This window comes from Sphaerodactylus townsendi, linkage group LG02, assembly GCF_021028975.2.
Source record: "Sphaerodactylus townsendi isolate TG3544 linkage group LG02, MPM_Stown_v2.3, whole genome shotgun sequence".
Lineage (NCBI taxonomy): Eukaryota > Metazoa > Chordata > Lepidosauria > Squamata > Sphaerodactylidae > Sphaerodactylus > Sphaerodactylus townsendi.
In genome coordinates this window covers 46,796,645-46,820,276 of record NC_059426.1, presented here as the reverse complement: position 1 = coordinate 46,820,276, position 23,632 = coordinate 46,796,645, and the positions used below count along the sequence as shown (strand labels likewise).

Sequence of the window (23,632 nt, the reverse complement as noted above, 5' to 3'; positions counted from 1 at the left end):
TGTTAAATTAGACCTGATGGCATATTGTTCAGGGAGGTCCACAAAAGTTCACCTGAGGCTTTTCAAGGGTGCAGAGGCATGCTGGAGCAAGGAGAATGTGGGGAATTCTGCTTCTAGTCCTTTTAATCACAGGAGTCAGAATTTTAAAAAATTACAGGAATTCTTTTGAATCTTTTCTTTTTGATACTGTATCAAAATCCAGGTAAGAATTTGTGTGCTTGAGCATCTTTTTCTAGGAGGAGCCACAGCTCAGCAGCAGAGCCCACACTTTACAAGCAAAAAGTCACCAATCCCTTTTAATGGAATCTCTGCATAAAAGATCCTGTGGTATGATAGTTGCCTGCTTGAGACAGGAGAGCCCTCTGCTAGTTACAGCAAACAATTCTGAGCTAGTTGTGGTGGGTTTTCCAAGCTGTGTGGCCGTGGTCTGGTGGACCTTGTTCCTAACATTTCACCTGCATCTGTGGCTGGCATCTTCAGCGGTGTATCACAGAGGGAAGTCTGGTAGATGCTGTGTCCAGTGTATAATTCTGTGTTAAATGGTTTAGACTCCGTATATGGCAGCTTCTCATATTCTCTCAGATGACCATATGAAAATGTTCCATAGAAAAGCTTTCTGCATTACATAAATGTATTGCAACCCCTTATCTCTATGGAATTCCCATATGTGAAGGCTCAGTCATTCAATATAAGTGACAGGAGGAAGTTTGCCTTATATGTGAACAGGATTTCCATGTGTAGTACTTCTCATAAGAGTGAATGGTAACTATGTACTTCATAGTAAAATTAGCAGCAAAGCCCATTGTATGAACAAATACAATGGCCTCTAGAAAACTGTCCCATTTATCACAGAAAACAAAAAAAACTAGCCTAATTATTCAAGTTAAAAAAGTTTACTTACAGATTTCCCATAAACCTTCCCCCCCCCCCATACATATATACAAACAGGCTCCTTTAACTTTGCAAATGGTTTCTCCTTTCTCAGATTCACGCACGCACTCACGCACGCACGCACACACAGAGGCTCCCTTAACTTTGCAAATGTTCTCCTCCAGCTCAGCTGCAGCTTGACAGAGTTTGCCACATGTTCCCAGGCAGAATGTTTTCAAAGTTCACCACAGGGACCCAATCATAGCAGGGAGAAACACCCCATGGGTAGGGGAAGGAGAGAAGTATCGCTTCTTCCTGCACTTTTCACCCTTTTTGAGGCTCGCCATCACCAGAAAAGAGCATAGAGGAGGGGATTATGGCTTCCCACCTCAAAGGCTGCTGGGAAGTATAGTTCTTTCCCTTTCTGGAGGAGCTAGAATCTAGGCCCCTCTGAATGGCTGAAGGCTACAGCCCTTGCTTTTTCTGGTTTGTTGTCAGGAACTTGCTGCTCAATAATATAGTGAGATGATGCTGAAAATAAAGACTAATTTTCATGGGTATACGTGGGGGGAGGAGGGGAAACCCTTGCTTCCTGATGAGCTAGCGACCCCATCTTAACATCATGAACATTCTATATTGGTTTTTTTTAGTTGACCCTGGAATTTAATGGACCATTAGTACCCTACAATCAGGCAGAAATTGGCTGAACCTGACTAGTATAGTACTGCAGCACAATTGATCTCATTGTTGAGGTTTGAGGAACAGGATCTCTTTCCCTGTTTTGTGTAAAAGAGATGGAAGTAGGCTTGGGTTTTGGAAGAAGTGGGCACTCTCAAATCTAATGTTACATCCCATTCCAAGATAGTAAATGCTTTTAAGGAATCTGTCCTCTTCACAGTTTAAAGAGACTTGGATCCTAATTAACCCTGCTGGTAGGATTCTTGTAGCTCTTGTAGACATTTTTCTCTCTTTCTCACAATACTAGAACCAGGGGGCATTCATTGAAAATGTTGGGGGGAAGAATTAGGACTAATAAAAGGAAACACTTCTTCACGCAACGCGTGATTGGTGTTTGGAATATGCTGCCACAGGAGGTGGTGATGGCCACTAACCTGGATAGCTTTAAAAGTGGCTTGGACAGATTTATGGAGGAGAAGTCGATCTATGGCTACCAATCTTGATCCTCCTTGATCTCAGATTGCAAATGCCTTAGCAGACCAGGTGCTCAGGAGCAACAGCAGCAGAAGGCCATTGCTTTCACATCCTGCATGTGAGCTCCCAAAGGCACCTGGTGGGCCACTGCGAGTAGCAGAGAGCTGGACTAGATGGACTCCGGTCTGATCCAGCAGGCTTGTTCTTATGCTCTTATGTTCTTAGCTTCTGAATAGTTACAGTTGGGGGTGCCAAGCTCCAGGTGGGGTCTGGAGATCTTCCAGAATTACAACTGATCTCTAGTCTGCAGAAAACCATTCCTATGTAGAAAATGGTTGCTTTGGAGGGTGGAGTCTACAGCACTATACCTGGCTAGGGTCTCTTCCCTCTGCAAATCCTATCTTTCCCAGAATCTACCCCCATATATCCAGAAATATCTTAATCTAGAGTTGGCAACTTTATTAGAATATCAGAGGCTTATATAATCCTTGTGTGACATATAGCATCTATCCTGAAAGGGGATAGAGGAGGTAGGATTGAGAAATATGCCCCTTGTAGACTTTAGGCTGTTTGAGCAGGGTCACTCTGTTTCCTTCTCTCTGTTTCCCACTGATGTGTAACTGCACTCAGCACTTCATTGCTCCTGGTAGGCAAGAGAGATGAACAGTCAAGTCATTTACCACATATTTCCCCATCTTTTAAAAGGTGTTTAACCTAATCTTTCCTTGCTACCTGAGGAATTCCTTGGACTTCTTCTTTGTCTTGGGGGTTGTCCTATCTCACTACCCTACTGACTGATCACTGTTGGAAAAAGTGATACTTCATGATGTGGGCAGCCAAGACATTTGTAGTTAGAGCTGTACCTGTCTTCTATTTATATTCTGACCAGCACAGCTGGATAGAGGAAAGAAAAGAAAAGTTGTGGGTTTGGGCTTGGTGATACACTGTTTGGGATCCATCAACATTCTTTTACAGCATGGTTTTTCCAACTGCACTTCCATTCCTTGACTGTTTTTTAAGTACTATAGTCATCTTGATATCTGTTCTTTCAAAATAACAAGGATAGCTCAGTATGGTCTATTTTAGACTTCTGTAATTTATACTTCTGAAGTAGAAACTGTACTACATAATGGTGAATATATTGCTTGCTTGTAATGGGTACATGTGGTATAATAAAATTATTCATGTTCTCCTAGCTCCAAAATGAGGATTGTGTCCTCACCAAAAGAAAGTTGTATGAACTTTTACCATTCTGTTTTTCAGGGGTGTTCATGGTCATCTGAATGGTAAGCGTCCTTGGATTTTTGGAGATGAGTGCATTGTTGAACTTATGGCTAATATTGTAGGTAAGAACAATGTTTTGAAGCACTTGTACCTTTTAAATTTCATATCATAGTACTTATAATCCAAAGACAGTGTCATAAGAACAGCCCTGCTGGATCAGACCAGTGGTCCATCTAGTCCAGCATCTAATTTCTTACAATGGCTATTCAGTTCCACTGGAGGGCCAACAATAGGGTATAGAGGCTGAGCCCGCCTCTGAAGTTGCCTTGTGGCACTGGTATCCAGATACTTCTTGATGTGGGCAGCCAAAACATTTGTAGTTAGAGCTGTACCTGTCTTCTATTTATATCCTGACCAGCACAGCTGGATAGGTAAAGAACAGGAAAGTTGTGTTTTTGGGCTTGGTGATACACTGTTTGGGATCCATCAACATTCTTTTACAGCATGGTTTTTCCAACTGCACTTCCATTCCTTGGCCGTTTCCGCACAGCCACGGTAGGGGTTGGGTCGGCGTACATGACGCTGACCCAACCCCTCTGGGACCGTTTGCATGAACGGTCCCAGAACCTCCCGGGACAACAGCGCTGCGCTGTGCTGTCATCCTCTCAACCTACCTGCTCTGCGGCCCTCCGGCACGTCACCGAGGCCAGAGGACATGCCCCCTGCCCTGCACAACCGCTCCAGAGTCGCAGGGCAGAGGGGGCATGTCCCCAGGCCTCGGCGACACGCCGGAGGGCATCAGCCTGGGTACTTGATCCTGGAACGATGGGGGGAGGAGGAAGCCACCGTTTTCTCGTGAAAACCTGCGGCTTGGGAAGTGTAGGTAGGAAAACAGCGACTTCGTGTCGCTTCGAGGCTGACTCCCTGGGAAGCTGGCGTTTTTTGCCATCCCAGACGCCATATTAGAAGCCCACGTCACGAAAAGGGCCCTTGACTGTTTTTTGAGTACTATAGTCATCTTGACATCTGTTCTTTCAAAATAACAAGGATAGCTCAGTATGGTCTATTTTAGACTTCTGTAATTTGTACTTCTGAAGTAGAAACTGTACTACACAATGATGAATATATTGCTTGCTTGTAATGGGTGCAAGATTTGCTACTCTCCAACCTTGTGGTATAGTGAACTGAATTTAGCTTGGCTTGGAGGCTTCTAGTATTAGTATATAGACACCTATAATGTGTTTTCATGGCCTTCCTAGTGTTACTAGTATCTTGCTCTGATTACATATGAGCATATGATTGCAGCATTGTACTTTACAGCCTTAAAGAGAGTTCAAGTATTTAGTGCAGTTAGTAATGTATGACCAACTGTATATCACAAACCTAATTGCAATATGGAGATCTGGGATTACCATTAACTGTTTGATGTACAAAATCAAAAATTATTGGCATCTTTTCAACTCACCATGAATCAGTAATCCTTCCTTTCATTTTAATATCAATAGAAGTCCTTTCTTGAGGGAAATGTGCAGAACATACAGAACATTTTTTTATAGAAAAATTGATTGTATTTTGATGACTGACTGTTCCAGCTAATCTATATGAAGCAATCAGAAATTTTCATTTGGATTTCTCTTATTGCCCTGGTTACATTCTATATGAGAGTGAATTCTAGAGGATTTTTGGTGACTAATAGCTAAATCTAGAGCTGTCAGACAGGCAGGGACAGCGCCGCTTGAGCATTGCTCCACCCACTCTAAAGGGGTTTCCCCACAGAAAGTGTTTAGGAAAAATATTCATTGTTTAGGTAAAACATGCACATGTACATGTGCAGCAGTGCAGATCTGTATACCAAAATGTGTACATGTGCAGTCATTCAGACGTCTCCCAGTAGAGCAGACAGTTTTTTTATATATACGCCTCCTCATAGATAACACTTCACACACAAAGAGATACCTCTGAATGTTTCCTGGGAAGAACCTTAGTGTTTGTGGAAAGTCTAATAGAAAGATGTATGTGAAGGGAGGGAGGAAGCAGTACTTCACAGTGTCAGTCGTAATAGTATATGCCTTGGAAGCTATGCCTTCCTTGTTTCTTTATAGCATTAATCAGTATTCCTCCTTCATGGCCAAACTCAAGATCATCCTTTTATAGCTGTAACATAAAGTGGCTGTTGTGGTACCTCTGGCTGCAAATCCTGACTTCTTCTTGTTCACTGGCTTATATAGAAGTCAGATGTGTACAATTTGGAATGAGGTGAATGGTTTGGAGCCCTGGGATTGTTCCATTTTTGCCATAAAAGGAGGGGTATACTGCATGTTTGCCCAGATTGTTTGGAAATGTAGCCAAGGTGTTTGAAGGATTGTCTGTTCCCATGTTAACCTGGTTGTGTTTTAAGATCTGTCTCAGAAACCTAAACTTTAGGAAATAAAGCTGCTTGAGACTGGCAAGAAACCTTTTCTGTTGTGGAGCCTCAGTTATGGAATTCTTTTCACAAATCAATTTGTCACATGGTGAGCCTGTTGAATTTTAGACAGGTGAAAACATCTTTGTATTCTGAGACTTTCTGATAATGCTTTTGTGGATTTATATTTTTTTCCTCCCATTCTCTCCTTAGTTTTATCGTGCACTTTCTTTTTTTAAAGTCTCTGACAGAAGCACCCTAAGCAAATGTGCATCTTACTAAGACCACTGAAGTCAATGGGCTTACAAGGCTATAATTAACTGTTCTGGCCCTTAGTTTTATTTTGTGTTTTCAACTAAATGTCTGGAGACCACTTTGGAGCTGAGTAGGGTTAAATACATTTGTTAAATAAAATAACATTTTCTGCAGAAAGTCTGGCATCTGTGTTTCTGTGGCAATGTGAGACACATTCTATAAGCAGTCTTAGTCACAATATTCACTAGCATCATTGGTCCACCTGGCCACTTTAGAATCCCAAAAAACAGCAGTGCTAACCAAGACGAAGGCAGGCAGAGAGAAGAGCATAGCAGCAAAACAAAGCAATTACTGGCTGTGAATATAACATGAGAAAATTTAATGTAAAATCTGCTAGACAGCCAATAAATCTGTTATTTTTAGATCTGGGACCCACATATGCAGCCAAATATAACAGCCTTTCTCAAACAGCTGAGAAACTTTTAAGCTTTTTCTCTAGCTCCTGGTAATCTATATGAAGCAATTAGATACTGTTTTATTATTGTTCTAGGCTGTTTCGCACGGCACAATTATACCAGGTTTGAACAGGGGTCCTACATAACGTGTCTAATTCATCCCTGTTTCTTCTTCCACATGGCTCCCTGCTTCTTCCCAGGAGCAGAGTTAGGACTGGGGATAAATGCTCCAGTTTGCGCCACATGAGCCAGACTTCTGTATTTACTTTGCAAGCTTCTCTGAGCATTCCTGGTGTCCCGCGTTCTGATTGGCTGTTGATTTTGAGCGGCAGCTTGAATGGACGTCAGGTGGGGAGATCAGGCGCCTGGGCAGGAAAAATAAACTGGTCCTGCTCCCTATTGGTTTGTGCATGGTAGCAGGATCACACCAGGATTTTTTAAAATAACCTCCAAACTGGCAATTTTTTACAATCCCGGGCTAAATATCGCGGAACAACACCTGGGCAGGGCCACGTTGGCACAGGGAACCATGCAGAATTCCTGGCTGCACAAGGATATTTTTCTTGCTCACACCGGGATATTTTTGCCATGTGGAAACGGCTCTACTGTTGTAGTGAAAGTGGGGCAGGGGATTTCAGCTGTAGGACAGTGGTTCCCAACCTGGGGTACAAATAACCCCTGGGAATATGCACCAGAGTGTTTGGGGGTATGTGAAAAATTACATAATTGATTTGCTAAAATGAAATGGGTTGCCAAGGAGTACGTGAGTAAAAAAAGGTTGGGAACCACTGTTGTAGGAGATTGATATATCCTTTTACATTTCCAAATGCAATCAGCTCAAAGGAGCCTTTTTTCTTCTTGTTGGCCAAACCCACCCAGTTTTTGTGTATCTAGCCCAGTAACTGGGTACAGACATTGTTTGTGTTATGTTAATTGAGACACCATATTTTAAAAGAAAGAACACATTCAAATTGTGACCTTGTTAACCTGTTCCACTGTGCTCTGGGATGTATTTTATAGGCAAAGGCTATTTAGGTTATTACTGCCTCAATGCTTTTATAACCTTTTCTTTCACCTTCACTGGTAAAATTTTCCACCTTCATAGTAACTATACAACTGAGTGGGGTGGTATGACTTGGCTTCTCAGACTTAGCAAGATTTTATTGAGGCAAGTTTCATTTTATTGATTTTACAGCATGATAATGAGTATTTTTTTTCCCTAATGGGAACAAATTACCTTCTCAAGAATTCCAAACTGTAGTCCCATTACAGTAACAATCTCAACTGGGTAATGACTAGTTTTTCTTCTTTAGGTAAAAAGAGAAAAGGCAGAGAGAGGACGCATGCAAAATAAAGAACTATTAAAATACTCCCCATTCAGTTTTAGTATTTAAGATGAGTACGAATTCTTCCAGTAACGTGCAGCTTAGTTGCATGGAAAGAAAGGAGTTCTGTCCTTTTGATGAGCTTTGAAGTGACAAAATAAACCCAAATTGTATGTTGTATTGTTGGTAATGCTTACTATTTTATGGAGATGAAGGACAAAATGCTGGGGCCAGTTCTGCAGAACAAAAAGACAGTGTTGTCTTGTGGGATTTATTCAGGAATGGAATAAAGGCAGTAAATGGTTTTCTTTTGGCCATCTAAAGGTTTATAGCTCTATAACACCTTGCTTATTAAATGAGCACACATTTTCTTGTTAAATGAACACTTCAACAGTAAATACACTGTGAAATACAGAGCCAAGGTCACTCGCGACCCAGACTCCCTTCTTTTTTTTTCTTTTCCCTGTTCCTAAGTTACGCAAAATAAGAAAGGAAATAGAAATCTTTTCCCTTTTTTTTCCTATTGCAATTTATTAAAAGCATTACAATTTTGGCAGGATCGCCTTCTGATGGAATAAGATGAACTGCATGGCTCCTGTTGTACGATTGTGTTCAGCCAAGACTCTGCTGAGGGGAGAATGAATACTGAGAGGATTTGCAGTAACTTTGAATGATCAGAGTTATTTAAAATACCAAAAGTGATTTACATTAAAGGAAGGAGATACTCGGCTCTCCAGTCACTTCTGCCCTGCCCTCTGTTGCACATGAACATTTCTGGCAAGAGCTTGGCTCCTGCAGAGGAAACAAAAGAATAATGGCTGTCTAATGTAATCACAATACTTGTATTGGGTAGGGTGGTGGTAGGGCAACATCTCAAGCCCTGTTTTTTCCCATTAGAAAGAAGATTTATCAGGCAGGACATACAAGAGTTTATGCTGTCCAGGCCTCGTAGTGCTGAGTAATGAGCTGGAGAGAGAAAACTTCATTTTGTCTACTGCATACTTTTCTTTGAATATTGTAATAGATTAATTGGATCACAGAAGCGTCATTTCCGAAACACAGTGCAGACTACGAAGGATAATGATTTTTCCCAGGGCATAGATAAGGTTTGTCTTGCGGACACAGGAATCCAATAAAGAAAGGCTTTTAATAAATATATCATTTACAAGAGACCAAGACTTACATGAAAAATGTGGTGTCATATTCAATACAGGATATTGGCATGCCTCTAAAGGTGAACTTCACATTAACCATTTATTTTTGTTCTGTGCTTTGAACAAAGAAAAAGATAAATAAGTCTATTCATGTCCTGGATGTACTTTAGCAAAGCATCTGTCAGGTTAAAATGGGCCCAGGATTTTGGACTTTTGTTCAGCTACTTAGTATAAAAGGTTCATAAAGTTCTCATGTATCTCCAAGGTAACAACATTCTCACAGGTGAATTGTAAAGATCTGCACGATCTCTGGCAGAATGGAAAAATGGAACAAAGAAAGCATGAGGGAGTGCCCTTTTCTGAAATTTCCAGCCCTCCAGCAAAGATTTTCATTCCTAATTCTGTGCCTACAGATAGGTGGTGACCTCAGAAAACAGCACCTTGCCTTTGGAATGTCCTTTTCCTTGAATGGGATGCCCTTCAACTGGCATCTACCTGACTATCATACTGGCAGCAAGCAGCATTCCATTGGAGTGCTACTCCTGCTTTTAAAAATACATTACTGCTGTTTTCAACCTTCTGAATAACTTATTGCTGTTTTATGTTATTTATGCCCCTCCAGGGGGTTTGTACCAACAATTTGCTTGAAGGCTGTTGCAGATAGTTTTGTGTTTTATGTTTTATGTTTTTTGCTTTTGTTGACCACTTTAAGTAATCTATGAAGAGACAATCTGTAAACAAACAAATAAATAACCTTGCTATGGAATGGAACTCCTTAGTACAGGGAGGTAAACTGCAGTATTGCAGTCCACGTTCTGCTCACAACCTGAATTTGATTGTGATGGAAGTCAGTTTCAGGTAGCTGACTCACAGTTGATTTAACCTTCCATCCTTTCAAGGTTGGTAAAAGCTTACCTCAAGCTTGCTGGGGGTAAAGTGTAGATGATTGGGAAAGACAATGGCAAACCACTTCATAAACAAAGTCTGCCTAGTAAATGTTGTGATGTGACGTCACCCCAAGGGGCAGTAAAGACCCAGTGCTTGCACAGGGGACTACCTTTACCTTAATTTTACCTAAATTACCTTTAAAGTTAATTTAGAATAGGCCAAGGTGGTTTCTGCATGGGCTGAAAGCAACGGCTTCAGCCTGGTAAAACACCATTTTGGCGGGGACCCTTCGCACAGGCGCTGCTGCCAAATCGATGCAGCAGTGCTCTGTGCCCGCCAAAACAGTGTTTTCAAAACCCACTTGGGGAGCGAGTTTTCCTGCAAACGCCAGCTTCCATCCGCTAATAGCCATCGCTAATCGCTGAAGTGGGTGGAAGCTCGGTATTTTCCCCTCTTCTGCCCGGACTTCCCAACGCCTTAGTTCTGCTGAGTAGTGCCAAGCGTAACGCTCTATCGTCACTCTGAGGAGGGAAGGGAACATGCCCCCTGGTCTCTGTGGCCATGGGGGCGTGTCCCCTTCCCTCCTCAGAGTGACGATAGAGCGATGTGGCTGCCAGCAGAAGGTAACGAGGCATTTGGGACCGGGGAGGGGAATATACAGCTGTGCAGAGCTTGCTCCCACAGCTGCGCATCCCGTGGGGCCGTTTGTGCGAACGGCCCCAGACCCTGCATTGGCATGATTAATATTAAGTATTTAGCAAAAAAAATGTTAAAGCATAATAAATGAATAGGAACTTGAAAGGGACAGTAAGCAGTAAACATATGTAATTCGAGACATATTCTCATGGTGACTGGAAATAAAGTTAATTTAGACTGCAGATAGCTGACATCAAGAAGGTAGGGTGGAAGGAGGAAATACCAGTAGTGTAGATAGGAGGTGAGAGTATTTTAACAGTGGGTGAAAAGAAAAGAAGGCAGATTGAGAGGGAGATGTTGAAAAGAAAGAATCAGCAGGACTATTCAGCCTAGTTGACACAAACAGCAGATGAGGGAGTCAAACTATCTCTGCACTCTGCCACTTCAACCTGCAGGTGGGGAACTGCATGATTGAATGCTACTCTATAACTCTTTCCCCCCTCTCATTCTCCAAATATAGAAAACTAGATGCCTGGAAAATAGCAAAGTTTGGTATCTGCAGAGATTTTTTTTAAAAAAAATGTGAAAGCATTCAGTCATGCAAATGAAGTCCTTTATTTATTTCAAAAAACAGGAACAACATAGCAAGGGAGAAACACTTAAAATCCAGCAACAGGAAATACGATTTTTTTTAAAGGGGGTAAATATATATAAGTAAAGACAAAAATATAACAGCAGTGGCAGCTCTACATGTAAGTTTCTGTGAACAGTTTCCAAACATCTAAAAATATGTGCATATGCAATTGCCATAATATGCCATGTGTTCAAACATTAATAGAGGTCTAAGATCCTCAACCCACTGATTTATAAGAGAAGGGCTTTTTAATCTTCTCAATGTTAAAATGTGAGTCTTTTAGCTGTAGAAAGGGTACAGAGGGTCCATTTTTGTTGACCATTTGGTTAGTTTCCACGAGACAGACAAATAGCTTAAAAGTGCATAAGCATCTTTAAGAATCAATGCGCATTCCCATACAAAACTGATCTAATAACTTCTTCCCAGAAAAACCAAATGACTGGACATGCCCAAAGCATATGTTTAAGGGATGTGTGCTGTATATTACAACACCAGCACCCAGTCCTTTCCTAAAGAGTCTCTATGGTGTCCAGTGTATCCTAAACATAACTTTTTGTGGATTAAGTCTCAATTTAAAATCCATGGAGATAGCAGGAATAAACTTTAAGGCCATATTCCATTGCTTTGGCAAAACATAGTATCACACACACACACAACGCTGGTTTTAGAGAGGTTACTATTTACCAGTTGTTTCAGTATCTTTTTACAGTTGATACAAGGTTCATACAGGTCTTCAGTGCCTTCAAGTTGTTATCATCACTTCAAGTTTACGCACAATAAGGACCCACCAGTATAGATGTAAAGTTTTTTGTTTGGCTTTCTAGTTTATGTCCTAAATATTTTATTCTGCCCACAGGGAAGTATAGGCTACACAGACACTAACTCAAAGAAAGTCTCTCCTCTAGAGTGTGTCTCTCACATGGTGCTTCTCAAAGAAGGACTTGTGGCTTTCCTCCAGGAAACCCAATCCTTTCTCTCTTTAAAAAAACTCAGCCATCCTCAGGAGCTTCACTGCCCCATATCTGGGTAAGTTCTCAGAGACATTAACCAAACCACCAGTGTGATTAATCAGTGTACTCTATTTTGGTTAACTTCAGGACCTTGGCACAGATTCCCTATTTTAAATCTGTCCTTCCCAGCACTTAATCAGAGTAGCTCAGCTGACTTAGAACTGGCGCTCAGCCACCACAGAATGAAGCTCTCACAGAACACCAATTCCGTCTGGTGTTCAGTTTAATTCTCTACAAAAAACTCAGTGGTCTGGCTAAGAATGCTCTGCTGTTCTCTCTAGCCAGTCATGTAGAGTTCCATGTTAATCCTTTGAGCTCTCAACATTCTACTGACTGAAGGTGCCTAAGTATATATGTTACAATCTAGCTCCTTATTCCATTCATTCTGAAGACTGCATGTTATATTTATTGATCAACATCAAATATTTATAAACAAATGTTTCTAAACAAATATTGTAAATTTTGATTTCTGCCTTGATTCAATTTGAGTGTCCAGGAGAAGAGGGGACTTTGAAACACTTAATGCAAGTAGTCTTAGCAATAAATGGATACTGAAAAAGCAAGAAAGCAAAAAGATTTTTTAAAACCCTCAAAGTTTGGGGGGGGGGAATATACAGTAAAAAAAATTACCTTCAGTTACATAGCAGGCATATTTTATCAGGGATGGCCAACTTCTTGGCAGCCAATCAGTTCTCCAGAAAATGAGATTGGAGCTTCAGGAATGCTTGATCATTTATTGCTTTGGTTCATATCCTGTTCACTGGTCACGATCAAGGACAATTCTTCACTAAGCAGTTGGAATGTATCCAAATTGATTTGGTTATATCTGTATATTTAGATTTCTTGCTCATAGTTGCTGTCATCCATACCCATTTGCTGCCTCTATTCCAGTTGTTAAAGGGCCCAATAAAGCTAGTGGAGATCTATTTTAGGCCCTTTCTGAGCCCTGAGTGGGGGTGCATCAGCATAAACAATGCCGATGCACCCCCCTGAGACCATTCGCATGGACGGTCCCTGTAGGGGCGCAGGCGACGGTGCAGCCTTCGCATAGGCTGCGCCGTCCCTGAACGGCTTACCTTCGTCTCCTGGCTTGTCCCCTGGCCTCTGCAACGCACCGGAAGCCAGGAGATGAAGGTAAAGCGTTCGGGGAAGGTGGGGGGAATGGTGCTTTCTACCCGCTGCTGTTCGCATGGCAGCAGGTGGAAGACACCACTGTTGAAAAACCTCGCTCCTGGAGTGAGATTCAATAGTGGCGTCTTTGTGTCACTTGGGCGTTCCAAGCACGGTGCTGCTGCATTGCAACAGCACCTGCTGTGCAAACGCCACCCCAGGTACAGTGTACAGTGTTTTTAACGTCCCTGGGGTGCTGTTATCCGCCCGTACAGAAACAGCCTTAGATTTTGAGTTGAGACATACTACTTTGATGCTCAGTGTGCCTTCGGTGTTTGTTCATGAATCTAATAAATCTTGCTGTCAGTTAATGTGAACACTTCACAAATTGATGCCACCGGCAATGCATACACAAAAATTGGCAGTACAATATATACAATGGCTCTTTTCACACAAATCCCTGAAAACATTTCTAAAATATTTTCATCTCCCACATTTATCACAATATATGTCCACACTCACTCCCTCCAAATGATTCCTGCCCACCATTTTGTGAATTTTCCCCCTTTTTTGGAGTTTGTCACAGACTCAGTGCTTCGGTGCTTCACAGCAGGGTACTGCAATTCTCTGTGCCTTCAACATTCCATCTCTCAATGATTAGCCCCCCAAAACTGAAGAAACTATGATTAGCCCCCCAAAACTGAAGAAACTATGAAGAAGAAGAAGAAGAAGAAGAAGAAGAAGAAGAAGAAGAAGAAGAAGAAGAAGAAGAAGAAGAAGAAGAAGAAGAAGAAGAAGAAGAAGAAGAAGAAGAAGAAGAAGAAGAAGAAGAAGAAGAAGAAGAATTTGGATTTACATTTCTCTTTTCTCTCCTGCAAGGAGACTCAAGGGGGCTTACAATCTCCTTTCCCTTCCCCCCTCACAACAAACACCCTGTGAGGTGGGTGGGGCTGAGAAAGCTCCATAAAACTGTGGCTAGCCCAACGTCACCCAGCTGGCAAGTGTTGGAGTGCACAGTGGGGTATCAAACCCAGTTCGTCCAGATTAGAGTACACCTGCTCTTAACCACTATGCCATTGCTATACACGCCACATATAAGGATATGTGCCTCACAAAAGTGATTGACAGACTATTAATATGCATAAGGGATTCAAAATAAATTCTCACATTCATCAGCTCAACTCAAGTCACAGTGTGTCACGTGTTTTCTTTTTTAATATCATGATACAGACATATCACAACCAAATGTCTTTTCTCATGCGTCATTTGTGTGAAAATATATTTCTGTTGCTTAGTTTTTCTGTAATTTGTTTTCTGCCTTTCCCCCCCTTACTATCTTATCCTCTCTTCTGTGACATGAGATTCTAGCTATGCTTATTACCTCAGGGGCTCATACCAAGTGTTCAAATCCGATCTGTAGTGAATCAGTTGTTGTTCAACCATAGTTCAGTTAGATTAACTGCTCACAATAGTTGGCTGTTGTTTTATCAGTGGGCACTAATAGTTTTGAGGCAGACCCCTGATAGTTCCACTTTGGGATTTGGAGGTAGTCTCTACCTGCAGAAGGAAGGGAGAAGGTGCTTGTCTCTATGTGCAAAACAATATAACAGTTGTAACTTCCGGCTAAAACTAAATTGATTATTGTTGAAGGCTTTCACGGCCAGAATCACTGGGGTGTTGTGGGGTTTCCAGCCAGTATGGCTGTGTTCCAGTAGCATTTTCTCCTGATGTTTTTGCCTGCATCTGAGGCTGGCATATTCAGAGGAAATTGATTATGTTGATCAATTTATTATCAATTTATTATGTTGATCAATTTAGAACTAAAAACAAATGAACTGATTTCTTTAAAAAGAAGAATGGAATTAAAACATTTATCGTGATGGGAAAGGGGAATACTTTGCATAGTATCCACTGTCACTTACAGTAGAAGGGGACACCAGGAAAAGGTCATTTTAAGCTTCAATGGTTTACAAAAGAGAGATTCACATTATTATTTTTACCTTGGGAGACACATCAAGAGGGAAAAAAAACAGAATAATGCCAGTCCATTCACACCTCTGGGAAATAGGATTTATGTACCACTTCAGCAACACTTTGGGAATCAATTAAAAAAAACACATTGTCTCATACCAGACAGTCAAAAATGAAAAGACATAAACATAAAACAAACATCATAGAATATAAGAGAATAATCTGAATGTTCTTTTTAAAAAAGCATTCAGGAATGGATAAAACAGAGCTCTTTCAATGTTAATTAATCCCCAAACAATTAAATTAAAAATTAAAAAACAATTAAAAATCTACAAATTTGGGCCATCCATGTAACACAAGGACTATTTGTGTGTACTGTAGACTGTACAGCAGAGGCAAAGCAGGGAATATTGTACTTATATAAAATCAAAAAAAGTCCTTCTTAATAACACTTGGTGAAAACATAATGGAAGCCCACTCAGGAAAAATCTTTCACAAAACCTATTTACACCCTGCAAATTGGAAAGGTTTCCTAGCAGTTTAATTGTTTCCCAGCTTTCACTTTTCTTCTCTCTCCAAATCTCAGCTCAGCTTGAATTCTCTAAAGTAGGCAACTAGGCACTAGAATATCATATTGTTACTTATGTTTGGTATTTGTTTTCATTATAATTAAAAAAAATCGCTATCCATTGAATTTTTGTCCTTGTACTAATTCCTCCTTTTAGTACCTAATTTTCCCTGCTCCTCTTCCTCCTTAGAAAGACTAGCTCCTAAGAGGAGAGATAATTTGAGATAAACAAAACAATGGATAACAGTGCTGTCTCTGCAGTATCTCTTTTCCTGTGTGTTTGACTAAGATTCTCAGCTTTGTCTGTATCCGGAATGTTACAGAGTCAGTTCGCCATCCGATCCCTGCTTTTCTATCCTTGACAAAGAATGCAAGTCAGTCCACACCAAGTGAAACGTAATTTAAGCAACTTTATTCCTTTGGTATCTTCTCTACTCAGCTGCTGTATTATGACTTATGGAACACTTACAGAATTCTATACTACTAGCGGGGCCTGGCCACGCGTTGCTGTGCTTATTGTGGTGAAATGGGAAAGGGACAGTAGCAGCAAGTCAATTGCAGAGGCCAGCAGTACGTGCTCATGGAAACACGCAGGCTGATAGTGTGTGATGTCATTCATGTGTGTGATCGCATCCTCCCTCACTTCTCTTCCCTTGCATGGCACCCCTCCCCCTACCTACCTCCCCTTTCCCTTTGCTAGAGTGGGTGGGTCATATCCAGATGCTGTGACCCCTCCCTCTCCTCCCTTGCATGCCACCCCTCACTCTCTCCCCTCCCTAACTTCTGTTTCCTTGCATGCCTCCCCCTCCGTCCCTTCCCTCTCCCACCCTCTCTTCCCTTGCATGCCACCCCTCCCCCTCCCGCCCTTCCATCTCCCTCTGCTAGGGTGCGTGGGTCATATCCAGATGCTGGGCCCGCTCCCTCCCCTCCTTTGCATGCCACCCCTCACTCTCTGTCCCCTTCCTCAGTTCTCTTCCCTTGCATTCCTCCCCCTCCATCCCTTCCCTCTCCCTCCACTGAATGTGTATGAGAGTAGGTGTGTTGTGTGGTAGCAGTGGGTGAGGCACAGAGAGTGAAAGGTACCTACATGTGAGTGGGGGAACCCCACCTGATGTCTCACCTGCGACTTAGCGTGGTGGTATGTGTGTTCTGGGTCCACTCAAGATTCTATTGCCCCTCATGTACTGTTTTCCACATTCTCATATCCAAGGCCATCCTGAGGCAGGAACATTCCTAAGGGCACTTTGGGAACATTTCTATAAGGGATTGAGCCAAGTTACACACAGAGCAGCCTGCATGGGCGGCCTGAGTGGTGTGCCAGGAAAAAGATGTTTTACCACTGGCTCCAGTGTGTAATTTGTTTCCGAGCCAGCCCGGGGAGTTCACGTAAGAACACAGTCGGGAGGGAATGAGGTAAGTGTCTGTGTGAAGAAATTTTCAGAAGCGTTTGCCAGCCAGCAGGTGCGGGGTTATTCTCAAAGCAACAAATGCATGGTTCCATTTATATAAATATAGATAGATAGATAGATAGATAGATAGATAGATAGATAGATAGATAGATAGATAGATAGATAGATAGATAGATAGATAGATAGATAGATAGATAGATAGATAGATAGATAGATAGATAGATTACCAGTTGATGTGAAATATGTGCAGTTATAATACTGTGTTTGCAATAAGGACATGATAAAGTGTGCTAAGTTTTCAAAGTTCAAAGACCTTTATTAGGCATTAAAACGTATCAGAACTAAGTAATCCAAATATAGTTTAACAAGATAAAACAGGTACTCCTGTTTCACAAAGTGCATACTTCAGAGAGAAAGAGGAACCCAAGTAATTATTGCATAATTGTGAGCAAGAATTTGGCCACTATGTCCAGTTGCTTAGGATTCAGGAGATAGTTCAATTTAAGATTAAAAAGGCTTGGGTGGACCAGTAAGGGATCCCCTAAAAACAGGTTTGGTCTAAAATCGTTAAATTTTGGACAGACTAATAAAATGTGCTCCAATGAGTCCTCAGAGGTTTGACAGAATTCACAGGTACGCTTTTGCTGTGAAGGTACCGTGAATCTCTCTGGGGAAAAGATTAGTGGAAACGTGTTGGTTCTCGCTCTGGTAAATAGCCACCTCAACTTAGGGTCAGACAAGATGTTTAAGTATGCAGCTGTCCTGCATTTCCCGGGCATGTGTGCTAAGTTTTATGTAATGGGGTAGGAACGACAACACAGATAACACATAGTGCTTAGTGTTCAAGTCAGATTTGAAAAATTTGCATTCAATCCCCTTTGTGCTATGACTTTCACTGGGCAAGGTTGGGGCCATTCACTCATTCTCTGCCTGAGATACCTTATTGAGTTGTGATTATAAAATTTAGGAGGGAGAATCATATGTTGCCCTGGGCTCTTTGGTGGAAGAATGGGTAAAAGATGCACTAAATAGGCATCATCAAGTCAGTTACCTGCTGGAGAGAATAGCTGCCTCAAAGCTCTGTTATTCCACTAATTAGTGTGCAAATACACCTCACCAAAGCATTTCCACCATCATTTTTGTTTGGCAGAAATAAATTTTGTACCAGGAATATGTTGTTGTTACCTTTTCTTTCCCTCATGTGTTTCAGATATTTTACTTCAAGGAGACATCATACTGTCCAAACATTAGTTACAACACTTTGTCACTGAGAAAATAAGATTCTTCCCTTGGCTCTCAAGTTATTGTAGGTGAAGTGTGGAATCAGTATCCTCTCACTTCTGTGTACACATTTTGAAACCCTATTTTTAGGTTTTTGATTCCTTTTTTGTGTGCTGATTTGCGGAGTCCCACTTGCCCCAATAACATCAACACAATTATCTTTGGAATAAACTTTGCCGCAGCCCTCTTTATTAAACACAACATAGGAAGCTGGGCGAGCATAAGGGGCATATCCTAGCCACCAGGCAGCAAGCCTGCTGAACCCAGCACTGTCCCCAATCCCTATTAGGGAATTGGGACAGAAAGTTACTAGTTGCCACCTGAGCACATGCCCATTATGTGACACTTCTTCTTGCTAGCGGTAGCAGGCTCCCTAGCAGAGCCTCCACAGCTTGTGTTATCAAGCCCACCCCATCCCCAGACCTCTTATTAAGGCTGCCAATCATGGGGAGGTCTGATGCGCAAGCTCAGCCTCCCCAGAAAAGATGTGCTCCTATACCCATACCCACCAAGGCTGCAACGAAAAAGCAATTTAACAAACATTATGAACCCAACTAAACCTGTTTAACCAAGGGGAAGGGAAGGTGGGCCTGCTTGCTCTGCTGCCTCAAAAGAGGCCAGGACCCACCATGCTTTACCTTAAATAGGTGCACCCACCCCTTTTTCATCATGTGACAGGGGCCCCATTGCTCAGGATCTGGGTCTTGCTTCACCCCATCTCCTGCTGTAACGGCAACCCCAGGTAAGTCCAGGGCTGCGTTTTATTGCTACCGAGGATGCTGAGTTTTCTCTCTGCCCTCCCAAAGTATGGTTGGGACCACAACCTGAGTCTCATTTGTTTGTGCTCAGGTCAAAGTAGGCATGTAACTGAATGTCGTGGTTTAATTCAGAAGTTTCAATTTATTTTGGTTTTCCTATACTCAAGACAAAACTGCTGCTGTATTTTTCCTGACCGTACCAATGAAACTTGATAGAAATATTGCTACTAAAAGTGGCACCTGTTTTTTGGCTTTGTTGAGTATAAATGTCATGAACATCGTGTATGATGTAAAAATGGTCTGAAATGAAGTAAAAGACATAAAATTAGAAAGTTGCCAAAGAAAATAGGCAGAACTAAAACAAATGAAAATATATACATGTGCATTCTGGTAATAGGGAACCCCTCACTTATCTCACTCTAAACATATTGTTTCATGAGTCATGGTACAAAAATGTTTATTTTATTTCTGAAATGACATATACGTGGTAATGGACTTGCAGCCCCAGCCCTCTGTTGACCTCTGAGCCACAATAATGAGACCTCTGTTGATCTCCGAGCCATTAATTTCTGCCATTTCTACTCATCTTGCTGAGGTGAATTCTGTCTGGGTAAATGACCTGAGAACCTTGTGCATGCCATCTTCAGTCCCAAGATATTAACTTAGCAGATATCTACTATCCAGTTTAGGAATTCTTCTGTGGTAGACAGTGGTATAAACACATAAAAGCTACCAATTTCTCTGAAATACTAGCTTATCCATTCAACCTTTTCCAGTTTTTTTCATTTTATATATTGACTTTTTTTTACTTAGTTCTTTGAAGTCTATATATCTTCCTCTCTTATGTGAATGAGTGCTTCTGTTCTGATTGAGAAAAGGGAAAAGAAACAAAATAGTAGACTAGAAATCCCACCAAAAAGAAGACAATCTTCCTTCATCTGTTATATGTGGCTTGGATTTTGTACTTGTAGGCTTGTGGAATTATCCAGTTGGTCACATATTCACTATTAAATTGATAAGATGAGTGAAGTGGAGACAGCATCATCTGAAGGACCAGATACCATTTATACTCAAGCATGCCGACCCAAATATAAACCTGGGCACCTAATTTTACCACAAAAAACTGGGAAACTTATTGACTTGAATATGTCTTCAAACTTAGTAGTAGTTAAAAACAGAAGATTTGGGAGCAAGATGAGATAGAGTTGCTTAACAGAGTTTGCATTGGGGTGAGCAGCTTTCCAGCACTCTAGGAACACAAACGAACTACTGTTTTCCTCCAAATGTAGAATAATTCTGGGATTCATAGCCTGCCAGCCTAAACTTTGCTCCAAAGAAAGTCTTTGTCTTCAGTAACATCAGTATTTGGCAGTAAACGCTGTATGAAGAATTGTATTAATCTAGAATGCAATGCACCAATAACCTAGTTGTAATGCTATGCAGGCTGTCCTTACAGCTTGTTCTTACAAGTTAGAAAAAAAGCAGCAACATGCTCACCAGATTCCCACAGCAGCCTCAGCTCTGGCCGCCATCTTGGAATTACCGTATATACTCGAGTATAAGCCGAGGGGGGTTTTTTCAGCATAAAAATGTGCTGAAAAAGTCAGCTTACACTTGAGTATATACAGTATTTGTATTGGTTCATCAATCCTCTTGATGCTCCTATCCAATTGGATTTCAAGCAGTTGCCATAACAACTGCTGGTTCTGCTATCCAATCAGTGGGAAATGTCATGATACCGCACCAATATCTTACACCACAATTTCCTAAATTTGTGTGAGCTTTGAACAACCTCATGTGAAAAAGGAAGCCGAATTAGTACCCAAATTCTTTGCTTACATTGTTTTCTTGCTTTAAAAAATGTTATTTGGTTTTCCTTTTCTTCACCTCCATAAATGCTGCTTCTTTTTTCACTTCCTTCCTTTGGAATTAATTCAACTTTTTTAAATTCAATTTTTTTTGTTTTTTGCTGTCAAGTTGCAGCTGACTTACAACAGCCTCATGGAGTTTTCAAGGCAAGAGACACTCGGAGGCCCTTTCCGCACGGGCCAATAACAGCACTCTAGGGACGGCAAAAACGCCGTCCCTAGGGAGCTGTTTGCATGGGGGGCGCAGCTGCATCGCAGCCGTGCCGCCCTCGCTCCCCCCCCAGCGGCGCGAAGCCGCTGTTTCCCAACAGCAGCTTCCAACCGCTGCCGTGCGAATGGCAGCAGCTGGAAGGCACTATTTCCCTCCGGCGCATCGCACAGGCCAGGGAACACCCCCCTGCCCTGCAACTTCTGAGCTGTCGCACAGGGGAGGGGGGGCATGTCCCCTGGCCTGTGCGATGCGCCGGAGGCCGGTGGACATGGTAAGGCATTTGGGGGATGGCGCAGCCTGCGCAGAGGCTGCGCCGTCTTCCCCACCTCAACTGGGACCGTTCATGCAAACGTCATGTACGCCAACCCAACCCCCAGCGTGGCCATGCAGAAACGGCCAGAGGTAGTTTGCCATTGCCTGCCCCTGCATAGCAGCCCTGCAAATTCTTTTGGTTCTGTTCCATTCAAACACTAACCAAGACCTATCTGCTTAGGCTTCTGAGATCTGATGAGATCAGGATAGCCTGAGCTATCCAGGTCAGGGCAATTAAGAAGAGTTTTTATACCCCACTTTTTCATTAACATAAAGAGTCTCACTGCAGCTTACAACTGCCTCTTCCCTCCCCCTGCCCCACAATACACATCTTGTGAGGTAAGTGGAGCTGAAGAGTTTTGAGAGAGAAATGAACTATCCCAATGTCACCCAGTAGGCTTCACATGGAGAAGTGGGGAATCAAATCTGGTTTTCCAGATTAGACTATGGAGGAGCAAGGAATCAGACCCAGTTTTCCAGATTAGATTCTACTACTCTTAACCACTACATAAGAATGGCTGAGGTGAACTTAATCCTCAGCTTTGTTTTCTTTCTCTATGTTTTTTCATTGAACATATTAGAGTCCAACTTTTTTTGTAATTCATGCAAGTGCTGGTTCTCTGTTGTTACTTCATCAAGGCCCAAATGTTGATGAACCCCCTCTTCCGTTTCTAATTTTTCAGTCTCTTTTCATTCCTTAGGAATTGACTAAAATGGCTACCCTCTAGAATGTGTTTCTTAAGAAATATCTTGAGAACATAACAGATCTCTTCCTTTTTTAAAAAAGGCTATTTTTGCATATTCTTTTTTCCTGTTTGTTTAAATAGTGTTTTGTTGGATTAAATTATACTCAGACATTTTGTATGCCACTTTGGATTACTGTTGGGGAGAAAAGTGAGGCATAAATGTCAAAACCAAGTAAAATATATGAAGTATTTATAATGGAGAGTACTGTATTATTGTATTGAAAAATCCATTTGTCAGGACAAATTACATTTCATTTGTCACCCCAAGCACAATATTCATATCTAAATTTGATAATTCAGCTGCTTCTTACATTTTCTCTTACAAACCAGCGCATCATGATGGTCTGAATAATAGTCCAGCAAAGTCTCTTAGTTTTTATTAAGAATGCATTTTAGCTTGACACCACTTCTGTGACCACTTAAAACTAAATGATTAGCCCTAATACAATTTGGTCTTCGCAGGGGAGATACATTTAATGGCAAAAGCTCACCATTGCTGATTTTGTCTCAGGTGTTAATGATAATAACAAATCAACAGGTAGAGTGCAAGGAAGGAATTTCTGCAACTTCATTATCTGCTTTATGTGACACAAAAGACCTGTAAAAATAAATATTTTCCTGTCAAAGTGTCCCACACTGAGCCAGACATAAGAACTTTTTTTATTTCTCTGTGGTGACACATCAAACAAATATTTACCTTCCATTCATTAGGGAGACATTGACTGAGAGCCACAGCTTTGGGTTTGCACATCATTGGAACAGATCTTGCACAGGACAAACCAACCAAAAAGACATCTGTGTTATTGCTTTTCAGGGGCTCATAAAGAAGAAGTAGCTTTAATGAATGGCCTGACAGTTAATTTACATCTCCTACTGGTAAGTAATGAGAGCATAAGAATTGCCTGACTGCAGACCAAAGTCTGCCTAATCCAGAATTCTGTTTTTATCACTCACTCACACTCCTTTAAGGTACAATCCTATGCAGAGTTGTCTAAGTCTGATGGCCAAACTAGATATTTCAGCAGCCAGCAGACTGGTCTGTGGTTTCCACATCCAATTTAGAAAAGAATTTGACCATTTAAAATGCAACATGGACTCAGTTCTGGTCAACCCTATGGTACAGTGGGACCAAACAATCTTGCTCATTCCCACATCCCTTTTCAAGTACCAAAACAGCCAAAGGGGAGCTGTTTTGGTAATTGAAAATTGGCAGGGGAGACACAATCATCTGGTCCAACCCCGCCCACTTAGGGATCAGGCTGTTGTGGCATTTTAAAATGGTCAAACATTTCCTTAAAATGGTGGCAGCCCTGGGTCAAATCCATGGCCATTGTAACATCTAGTTTGGCCCTAAATCCATAGATTTAGGCAGAAGTCCTACTATACTATTC

General features: G+C 41.6%; 1 protein-coding gene across 2 annotated transcripts in view; it reads left to right on the top strand.

Annotated features, from left to right (window-relative positions):
* The window catches only part of KYNU (kynureninase), a 212,068-nt gene that overhangs the window by 108,950 nt on the left and 79,486 nt on the right, over positions 1-23,632 (top strand). For both annotated transcript variants that reach the window (XM_048487143.1, XM_048487142.1), the window contains 2 exons: positions 3,286-3,368; positions 23,056-23,117. In XM_048487143.1, the coding sequence (XP_048343100.1) occupies positions 3,286-3,368; positions 23,056-23,117 (145 nt within the window). The remainder of the gene's footprint in view (positions 1-3,285; positions 3,369-23,055; positions 23,118-23,632) is intronic.